The sequence below is a fragment of the Canis lupus genome, chromosome 1 (genome assembly GCF_003254725.2).
Source record: "Canis lupus dingo isolate Sandy chromosome 1, ASM325472v2, whole genome shotgun sequence".
In the NCBI taxonomy this organism is placed as follows: Eukaryota; Metazoa; Chordata; class Mammalia; order Carnivora; family Canidae; genus Canis; species Canis lupus.
The window spans coordinates 65,969,196-65,980,393 of record NC_064243.1 but is presented as its reverse complement, the minus strand read 5'-3'; the positions used below and the strand labels follow the sequence as shown (position 1 = coordinate 65,980,393).

The 11,198-nt window shown below is 40.1% G+C and overlaps 1 protein-coding gene across 3 annotated transcripts in view; it reads right to left on the bottom strand.

The window, feature by feature from the left end:
• Positions 1 to 325: 325 nt before the first annotated feature.
• The window catches only part of RSPO3 (R-spondin 3), an 84,020-nt gene continuing 73,147 nt past the window's right edge, over positions 326 to 11,198 (bottom strand). For 2 of the 3 annotated variants that reach the window (XM_025422960.3, XM_035707267.2), the window contains exons 5-6: positions 2,115 to 2,284; positions 326 to 684 (exon numbers count right to left, since the gene is read on the bottom strand). In XM_025422960.3, coding sequence (XP_025278745.1) covers positions 649 to 684; positions 2,115 to 2,284 — 206 coding nt within the window. In that variant the 3' untranslated portion in view covers positions 326 to 648. Of the gene's footprint in view, positions 685 to 1,063; positions 2,285 to 11,198 lie in introns of those variants that run through there. The other variant, XM_025422962.3, reaches the window with a different exon arrangement.

Sequence of the window (11,198 nt, the reverse complement as noted above, 5' to 3'; positions counted from 1 at the left end):
TTAACAGGCACAGACCTTCCTGGTAATTGCTTTTTGAAAGAATGGAGACAATGATTGACATAGAAAGAGATGAATAATTTGGCCACTTATGCTTGACTAGATAAGACTGAGGACAAAGATGAAGTCTGAAACCATCCAAAAGTTCTAGAACATGGGAATCTACTTCCACTTAATATAGTTTTGTAGAAAAAGGTTTATTTCTCCTTGGCGATATAAGTTGTGGTTGAAAATAGAATCATTTTTGTACATTGGGACTAGATCTAGTTAGTTGAAACACTCGTCTCATGCAGACTAGGAAAGAAAACACCAAAGTAAGAAACAGAAATGCATCATTCAAAAATTTTATATCTTGGAAGACAACAAGAGAAGTGGAAAACGAATTAAGCCAAGCAGTTCATGTGAACAGTACAGTTGGTGGAAAAAGAGTGACCAGAGATAGGCAGCCAGAAGCCAGACTGAGTTGCCAATTCTTCAGGAATCATCGATCGTTAGGGGGCTAGGAAGTGTAGTGGGCAGAGCAGCTGTGCGTCCTTCCATTACAACAGGAAGGCCAAGGTGTGCCACGAGATGCTGTGCCGCTTGCTCAGAGATGCCTCGTCCTGCCCCGGGCTGGCTGTGTCCTCTGTGAAACACTGGCGAGGCCTTCAGCTAGGATGACTTCAATCCCCAAAAGAGATCCACAGACTGAGAAAATATGGAGAAGAAAAGGCCAAATGTTCAAGATGCAGAGGAACTGACATACAAGGAAAGAGGATCATTTCTAAGCAAAGAAGGAGGTGCGGGGAGGGGGGGGTTGGTGGGGGGGGCAGTGAAATCATTTCGGGAGGCCTACGCATCTATAATTAGAGTTTTGTTGATTAAGAGAAAAGTTGAATAAATATCTCCTAATGTCCTCTAAGTAAATCTCTACCTACTTCCATAAAGGTGGATTCCAAAAAGCAAACACTGAGAAAGGGTAATATGTTCAGATTACACAGGCTACAGAATCCTGTTTCCTAGTTCACGAGTCTGTAAGAGTGACAATTTGCCAAAAGAACAAGCAATGAAACAAAAGGAACAAAGCTTTAAAAACTATCAACAAATATATTTATTGTGGTGGCTTTCCCCCCTACTAGATACACCTTGTTAGAAAGTAGTATCCCTTTTAGTTCCAGGTGGACCATGAAGCAGGTAATTAAAATCGTCTTTCCCTCCGAAAACACACGACCTTGCAAACATGTTCTAGTCTCCTTTGCTCTAGTTCTCGTTTTCTATGAGATCAGAATTTTCTTCTAGTAAGTATGATTTTTGCTTTTGGAAGTTATAGGTACATGTTTACAGACTTCTAGAACCCAGGGGGTAGCAGAGGCTGAACGGCACAGTGCTGACATCGACTGGAGACCTGTTCCAGGTAATCCCAACCCTTCACAGCTCTGTGAGGCCCAGAAGTCATCTCCAGCGCTACGGTGTCTTCCACACTGTGCCCTTCTCCACTCCCGGACAGGATGCTTAGCTCTGGTGTACGCCCTCACGTTTCCTGCGGAAGGACAGGGTGAGGGCGATAGAACCAATCTGAAAGCAGGTGTTCCTGCGGTGATCACTCCTAGGATTCCCAAGGCCAGGCCCTAATATCTGAGCACTCTCTAGATCTCCTGGACACAACGACACTGTTCTTTGAAAGGTGTTCCTCTTCCCTGATCTCTTATTTGCGCTGAAGGGATACTGCGTCTCTGAGTTTGCACAACTATCTTTCGCTTCTTAAAGCAGTAACTTGGAAACTTATTTTTATAGGGAAAAGATGTTGCTTCTCCAGATGTCATCGTGACGCTGTACATCTTACAGCCTATCGGTCATTATGTACAAAACTTCTCGTCTCTTAGAAATGCACAGAAGCACGTAAGAGAACCATTTGAAAACATCCCTTCTTTGAACTTTTGGCTCTTTGTTGTGAACTATGCTTGTATGAAGAGTATAGCGACTATTTGGAATGTTGTTTAGACTGAGCAGTAACTGACACGTTGTCCATTTGTGGTCCTAACGGCTAGAGCACCTGTCCTGGGCATCTGGCTGAGATAGCAGCATCTGAGTTTACAACGCTCTCATGGGACCCTCTAGTGTCCAGTGCTGACTGATACCGATTTCTGTTGTTTATCTTGGACCTTTCGCTTCTTCTGCTGCTGTTTGTCTTTGTTTTCTCGTGGTTCCGGGGTTTCTCTGCTGGGTTCCAGACCTTTGTTGTCAGGTACTGCGTCCTTACTCTCTTCCTTATTGGGTTTTTTCCTTTTCCTCTCCCTTCCTTTTTTTCCTGAAATGAAAGAAGACACCTTTTAAAAATACATTCAATCATGTTCTATTTGGTTATTCTAAGTCGTAAAAAAAAAAAAGAAAGAAAAAAAAACCGAATTAAATTTCTCTTAGGTTGCCTATCATACCCATAGGTACCAAGTACCTACTATTTAAATGGTTCACTCAGCTACTTTTCATTAAATCTGTATTACATTTCCAGAAATGTGAACGTGGAGCACAAAATATAATGAAGCAATTAATAATACAGTAGTTTTGAACAGTAGAGAGTTCTATACTTAACGTTTGGTGATTATTTTACATAATAGTTAGCCTATGAGTATTTTACATAAAGTTTTGATAAGATTTCTTGCCATGTAAGGGATTTTTGACCTGTATATTATGTTATCTGGCTCCTGTTTAAGACATGACTTCGTATTCAAAATTTCCAAGGAGCAGTTACAGATTTGCAATCTGCTGATATAACCGCATGCCATCTACAAAAAGGCAGTTGCTTTACATAACAAATATGTGAATACCAGGATAACTGTACTTTCTTTTTTTAAATTTAAAAAAAATAAAAAAAAATAGATTTTATTTATTCCTGAGACACACACACACACAGAGGCAGAGACTCAGGCAGAGGGAGAAGCAGGCTCCCTGTGGGGAGCCCGATGCGGGACTGATCACACCCTGAGCTGAAGGCAAAGGCTCAACCACTGAGCCACCCAGGCGTCCCTAACTGTACTTTATTTCAGCACAAATGTTTATATGGTGAAATTGATTTCCTCTGCAATCACATGCCGGAGCGGTGGTAACTATAACTTATCAATAACCCTACGCCGTCAGCTGTGAGGGCAGGAACATTGCATCTCTGTTACTCAAGTGCGTGAGTATTTATCGGATATATACTGGGTTCCGTGGACAACCCTCATCTTGAACTGGGTTTGAGGCATGGATTCACGTCAGGTTCACAGTACGGGGTTATTTTAAAAAGTGGAATCCACACGACTTTAAAGGATCTGATGTGGGAAGGCATACCGCAAAGTAGACTGGAGCCGGGGTGAAGAACTGAGATTCATTCTGTTGGCATCAGGAAAGTGCTAAGAGTTTTAGGGGAAGAGAGTAATTTGAGCAGAGTGCACCAGACTTGCACCAAATTGGATGGATTGTTTTCATTTACTTTTTTATTTTTCTTGTCTTGCTTCTTGTTTTCATTTATTTATAGACAGCAAATCACCTAGGTATTTTATTCTCATGTAAACATTATAACTATATAGTCAACAGTGCAAAATAATTTCTGAGGGCCTGGTTTTTGTAACATCCACCGCTATATATATATATATATATATTCCCAATGAGGAATTACTGGATTGAATCAATATCTTTAGGAAATGAAAACTAGGAACCGACTACTCCTTGATGTGGGACCAATTCTGATAATGTGCATCCCTCCCTACAGGCTGAGCCATGTAAAGTTTGAAATTAGTATCTGTCTACAAAAAATCATTTTGGACAAAGCATTTTGGAGAATTTATTTGTATGCGAGAACTGAAATATTTTCATGTCCTGAAATAGGCTGCAAATATTGAACTCAGTGGTTTGGCTTTCTGCTTCTTGAGCTCAGGTTACAGAATCGTAGGGAGCAATATTATTAATACTGCACATGTATCTCGGGCCAACAAAATCTCCTTGGATTAATGATTTTATGCCACAACTAGCTTTGTCTGAGACTATATTTATAAAACCTTCCAACTACTTTATGAAAACTTGCCTTGTTGGGCCCAACATAATGCACCTCCATATTCTGGACTCTAAAAAAGGCAGCTAACAAAAATGAGACTTCGTATCACTGTCACACAAGTATCAGTCGAATTGTTTTTGGTATGTAGAGATGAACAAAAAAATGTCAGAGCTGGCTATGATGGCTGGAGCTGAACTATTTGTACACTGGTTGACCAATTCCATTATTCTTTTCACTTGAAAGAATTTGCTGGATTGATAAAATTTCTGTGGAAGGAATCCTTTTTTTTTTTTTTTGGTTGTTGTTGTTGCTTGTTTCTTTTCTCATCCTGGCTTTAATTACAACACATTTAAAGTGTTGACTTGAACTTGATAACTGAACAGAGAAAACCGAAGGGTAAATTTACCTTCCCGAATATGCAGCGTAATTTAATTTTCATGAAACCATACAAGGTGAGAGAAAAATGCTGGTTTTCATGATATGTGCCTGGTTTTCAGAAGGACATGGCTGCAAAGGTTAGATTACATGATATTTCCATTTCAAGAAGCTTTTGGAGGTGTTCAAGTTCAACTCTAAAAAAATTGTCAGTGAAAATTATTCCAAAGTTCCATAAAAAACTACTGACCCCAAACAACATGTTATTTTTGTGGAAATTATCCAAAAGTTCAGTGTTTGACATTGTTCTCTTGATGATGGTCCAACATCTTACAGCTGTGATCTTAACCATAATATTCTGAACACATAAGGAATATATTGTTTCTTTCTTGGCCACAGATTGATTTATACGTTTTTTAGCCACACGTGACAATATACTTCAGCTTACAGTGCATTTCTGCTTATTAGCAAACTGATATGATTATTTCTTAAGACAGGCAGAAACATTTTTGGAAGTAGCATGAAACTTAGTATTATAGTTTTATTATCCAAGGAATAACTATTTGGTCTGGGCGGTGAGTGTAAGGGGAGCTCTAGTAAAGGAACAGGAAACTAGCACATTGTACATTATTGTTGCCCAACAGAGGGCTATTGCACAATAGAAAAATGGGATTATTATTTTTTACACACCATGTGTTAGTGGTTGGAAGCACTAACTACCCTTTTGCATAAATAATCTATTTTCCTCTCGTCCAAGAAATAAAATAGAAATGCAGGAGAGTGGCTGAAGCCCACTAAAAATCACGTGCGATTTGGGAAATTTTGTAAGGTTTTCATTAAAGGGGACTTCTCTCTCTATTCTGATGACTTTTTATTGCAGTGGTCAATGGTTGTTTACGCTTCTTTTGGGGAGTTTGCAAACCAAGCAAACATTACAATCTCACATACGTGTTTGTGTTTCGTCATTTGCGGGTTATGCACGCGTCCACAGGCGCACATGCACCAGAATTGGGCTGTAGAGTGTCCTCGGGATTAAAAGAATGTTCATCATCCCCCCCCCCCCATGTTCTAGGTAGGAGGGCGATGTTGGATAGAGACCATCCACGAGGAATCAAGTACGACCTGAGCCTTTCTGGTGCAATGTTTGTTGAAGATTGTTGTTTTTAGAGCCGGAAAAGCACAGTGCTCAGATTCTGGGTCTGCCACCAACCGGCTGGGTGACTCTTGGCAATTCCTTAGTATCTTGCAGGATCAGCTCCCTGATATTTTAAAATTTTAAAAACTCATTACTACTTGCTAAATGTGACGATTACATGAGATGCTTGTGAAGCACTTAGCGTGGTGCCTGGCACACATTAATCACAGGAGAAATGAAAATTAATGTTTTTAACTCATTACACAAACATGGATTAAGCTTCTACTCCATGCCAAAAAGTGTGTTACAACTTGGGGATGTAGATGAGACATGGAGACACGAGCAATAATTATAGTTACAAGCTAAGGGTGAAATGCAGAGAGGCATGTACAAGCTCCTAGTGGGAGCACAGCAAGGAAGGCATTAGCCTCTAGCAAGGCAGACTGAAAAAGGCTCCCCGGATGGGGTGATGTCTTGGAGCCTTAAAAAAACGAGTGAGCGTTTGCCAGGCCTGCGAGGGCAAAAGGGCATGTCGGGCAGGGAACAGCATGTCAGCGAAGGCACGCAAGGGTATGGTGAATCTGGGGAACTGAGAAAGTAGACTTCCTTGGTTGGATCACAGTCTAAATATAGGACATTACTCAGGGAAGCTGGAATGATATGCAGGACTCAATTGCCATGTTGGGAGTTTGTCCCGATGCTCAGTGATACTGAAAACCAGAAAAGAGCAAGTATCAGAGTCTGAGAGCAGGGCAGAGCTTGGGTGTTTCTGTGACTACTTCAGAAAAGGCCAATATGATACACCGACCTGTGACCTTATTTCCAGTTTCAGGAACACTTTTGTAGGTAATTAGAACCCATAGAGGGAGCATAGGCAGTGACAGGTATTTATTGCTGAGCCTGAACTTAAAAAAAAAAAAAAAGCTAAAATCTCCGTGCAGACCAGCCTAGCCACATACTATTTAAGATTTCACTGCAAACCAGTATCACATAATTGGACAAGTGATTGATATTTTTGAGATGCTGAAATTATTTCCTATTAATACAGAAATACATGGGCATTTATCTAAGCACCTCCTCGGGCCTTCTGCAGGCCAGGTTCCCAGGCATGGATGGCTTTGAGGAATACACATTCCTAGGCCCCACCTCCAGAGATTATGATTCAGTAGGTTACGATGGGACCAGGAACCTGTAGTCAATAAGTTCACCCCGAGTTTATTCCGATGTGCAGCCACAATTAGAAGTGATAGCTATAGACCAATAGGAGATCCAATTTCCTTAAATGTATACTCTCAACATTTATTTCAGATCACATGGTTTCTCAATAATTTCCATATATATGGAAATTAATATATCAATATACTAATTAATACATAAATAACATATAATTAATGTATCAACATGGAAATTAATATATTAATATAAAATATTAATAATATGGAAATTAATATATAAATGATATAAAATTAATATATATTAATAATATGGAAATTAGTATATTTATATATATGGTATTTTGTTGACATACTGTAGCTACTAATTTTTAAGGCAAGTTTTCTGATCAGGTGCCTGTGAAACAGACACCTAAATACGAAATGAAAATTAGTGGCAGGTTGTCTTTTTAAAATGTGTTCAAATAGAAATATTAACTAAAAGGAATAAACACGTAGAGAAGAACAAAGAGAGAAGGAAACAGTCCTGAATTATTTTTCCTAAATTATGTCTTACTTATTTAAGCTCTAAGAGAAAAATGAAAACTATAGAAAATGCTAAGTTACCTTTGAAAATGTGATAGGCTTAGAAATGAAAAAGTTGCTTCCCTAGCTAGAATCAGAGAGAGACCTTATTTGTTAGGAATTACTCAAAATGTGAATATCAGTTCTCTGAATGTTTAGGGATGTCTGCGCACGTCTTTATTTCTTGCTGAATTTCTTGCAGGACACCACTAAGGGGAGCCATTGAGCTTTCAGTAGCTCCACTTCCAAGGCCAGCTGTTATAATTTTTCTCAAAAAGCTGAAAATGAATCCCACACTCTAGACAGAGGACTACATATCACTGAATCTATAACTAAAACCAATTAAATAAATATGCCGCTAAAATATAAGATGTATTGCTAGGTCTCTTCACTGGATGTGGAATGCAGTTCAACTGGAAATGCATGGATTTATATCTTCAAAAAAGCACAAATGGTGTGAAAATGGGGTTAATTTTATGATTCATAAATCTAGAATTGACCTGATTTTTATGTATAGAGGATGAAAATTCCTATTTTTATTTCTTTTAGTTAACATATCACTGGAGAAAGTTTGCAGAGGAGGGGAAATTGCTACAGTGTAACTTCTTTAGCAGTTAGATCCCTCAGGTATGTGGATACACCTGTGATGCTTCGGAATGGGGGCCGCACTAACACAGAAAGACCCAAAGGGAAAGAGCACAGCTGGAAGTCAGAAAGGCCAAAGTCCTTTTCAGGTCTCCGACTGCCACGAAGATTTAACTTGAGAAATGCATTCAGACCTTTGGTCTTTTTTAAAAAATAAAATAGAAATACTTATCTCCTTGATATTACTCTAACCTAGGAATTTATAACAAATATAGCAAAAATATATGAAACAATGGATTTGTAAGCAGTTTTCTGTTTTCTCCAAATTGAAGTTTAAAGCTACCCAAATTATTGACCCTATAGTTTTTAATACCTGAATTAATTTAATTGCATTTCTATTTACCTTCCAAGATGCTTCTGGTTAATTATTGCTCGAAAAATAATTGGGCACAGAAGCAGTACTCTACCGAACGCTGTTAATTTGGGAAATGACCTTGAACCATTTTTGCAAAGATAGATAGTTCTGATCATCACAATATATTAGGATCGAAGCAGCATTTTCCCACCAGTTGAAGAGGACTCATGTAAGAGATGCAATGTATTTGTGTCACCTTCTTTGGGGAATTCCGAAATGAAACCGTCCTGATTGTAAGACACTGAGTGTGAATTTTAGGAGGTGACGGTGGACAAACCCATGTGTCTTAGCCTGGCACTCGGGGTCCTGGTCCCCTGTCCTGGCTCCCGCTCACTTTGTCATTCACTTCCATGGCTTCCTACTCTGCTTCCTCGCCCCCCTAGCACTCTACTCACCACCACCCACTATGCTTACTGATCCCTCAGGTCCGAGGCATTCACTACAGTGGATTCTCTAGCGTCCCTTGCTCTAACTCAGACTATGTGTTGAACTCTCTGCCCTGTGTCCCTTCTTCAGGGGCACTTTCGTCACTCTCTCCCCTTTTCCTGGATTAGATGACTTCTATTTCTAACCTCTTTGCCCAGTAAGCTCCCAACTAGTAGCCTGTTGCAGTAATCCTGGTGAGGATGACTAGGGTGGTCTGTTTCTAAAAAGAGTAAGAGTCATGGGAATTAAAGTTCAATGGACACTTGTAGGTTCCAGGCATCCTCCTCCTCCTCCTTCTCCTTCTCCTTCTCCTTCTCCTTCTCCTTCTCCTTCTCCTTCTCTTCTCCTTCTCCTTCTCCTTCTCCTTCTCCTTCTCCTCCTCCTCCTCCTCCTCCTCCTCCTCCTCCTCCTCCTCCTCCTCCTCCTTCTTCTTCTTCTTCTTCTTCTTCTTCTTCTTCTTCTTCTTCTTCTTCTTCTTCTTCTTCTCTTCCTCTTCTCCTCTTCCTTCTTCTCCTTCTCCTTCTTCTTCTTCTCCTTCTTCTTCTTCTTCTTCTTCTTCTTCTTCTTCTTTCTTCTTCTTCTTCTTCTTCTTCCTTCTTCTTCTTCTTCTTCTTCTTCTTCTTCTTCTTCTTCTTCTTCTTTTCTTCTCTTCTTCTTCCTGTTCTCCTCCTCCTTCACTCTTCCTCTTCTCCTCCTCCTCCTCCTTCTCCTTCTCCTAAGGTTTATTTGAGAGAGGGCGAGCGAGCGAGTGTGGGGAGGGGCAGGAGCACAGGAGAGGGAAAGAACGTCAAGCAGACCCAGAATGGGATGGCGGGGTTGGGGGGGGGGGGGGGGGGCCGCCCAGAAGGGGGGATGCCGGGTGGGGGGTGGGCTGGATCTCACAGCCCTGAGATGCAATCACGACCTGCACTTAAACTTGAGTCCGCAGCTCAGTGACCACAGCACCCAGGTGGCCCTGCAGCAGGTGCACTCCTAGGCGAGAGTGAGAGCCCCAGGTCTACAGGCTTCACTATAACCTTCCTCTGACCCTGGGGAAAGGGAGGCCCTTCACCCCTGTGCCCTTTGGCCCTGTCCCACCCCCAGGAGCACACCAAGAAACACGGCCTCGCTCTACTTCACCAGAAGCTACTGAGGAAAAAGAATGGGGCGAGGACAGCATGTGGGCTAACCTGACACGACCCGGAGTTTTGTAGAAATTATGGTTTAGAATAGACTTCCTTAACCTCGACATTTGGACCCATCTGGGAAGAGATGCTCTGTGTCTGCACCAGCCAGCACCTCATTCTCTCCCCTCTACTTTCCTATCGCTACTGTCTACTTAGTTTGCAATATTTCCATCCCCTTTCCAGGATATAGTATATGTGAATTTTGGACACTATTTACCTATTATCTCATTTACATGTAACTTAGAGATGTTATTTTTGCCTTTAAACTATCCCTGCTACGTTTCTGAAATCCTCATAAAAAGATCAGAGATTTTTACATTTTGTGACACGATTTTGTTACACTTTTGTTATCGAGAGAAAGAGAGAAACTGTACTGGTTTACATGTAAAAATCCCAGTGAGGCACAAAGGTATTCTTATTGTAAATCATTTCATTTTATAGCAAACATCATAGATATCAACAATGATGAATTTTTAGAACTTCTGTTTTCATAATCTGCTTCCGCATAAGAAACTCTTTTGTCAAGTCAACGACTTTCCTCACAAATTGATTATTTTCAATTTGCCTTCACAGATTTTCTTTTCCCCTCTGTTGTTTAGATCATTTCATTACACACTGAAGATTCAGTATCTGGAATTTTGAATTTTAGTTCTGTGCTGACAGAAATTTCCATGGCCCTTTCACCCGAGGTAACTCTTTTCCATCTCATTGCTTTTGCTGCCTAGACCCCAGCCTGGACTCCTTGCACTGAAGAGGGACGTTAGCTAGAATACAAAAGAAACTGTTAGAGAGGCTGGATATTGCATACCGGGCATATGAGCAGGTCTTCCTGTTGTAAATAAATCAGGGTTAAAACAATAGTTAAAAGCACGAAGGAGAAAGCACCCAAAGTTATTATTATTTTTTTACTATTTGCATTATTTACAATCTACTCATTATAAATGTAAAGAGTATCCCGTATCTTATTTTATGATATTTTAAAAACATAGCAGGGCATTACAACTGATAGAACCATTTTATTTAGGTAACTATTTTAAGTTTCGTATTCTTTTATGTAAGCTTCTTTCTCTTGAATCCACTACCTTTTGGTTAAAAGTTCATTGGACATGCATAATTTCTGTGTTTGTTTTTTCTCAGTGCAAAAATCCTTGACTTTGAAATTCTATCCACCACATTAGGTCAGATTACAAGATTCTTGGAAGCTAAATCGCACACATTAATTTATATGTTGAAAATTTTGTGGTCTAAGTATGTTTGCATAATGTGCTTTGAACTAGATCTTGGGTCTTATATAAGTGTATCTACTGGATAAGCAAGTAAACTTATTCTGATTTTCACTTGTTGTCAGTGAGTG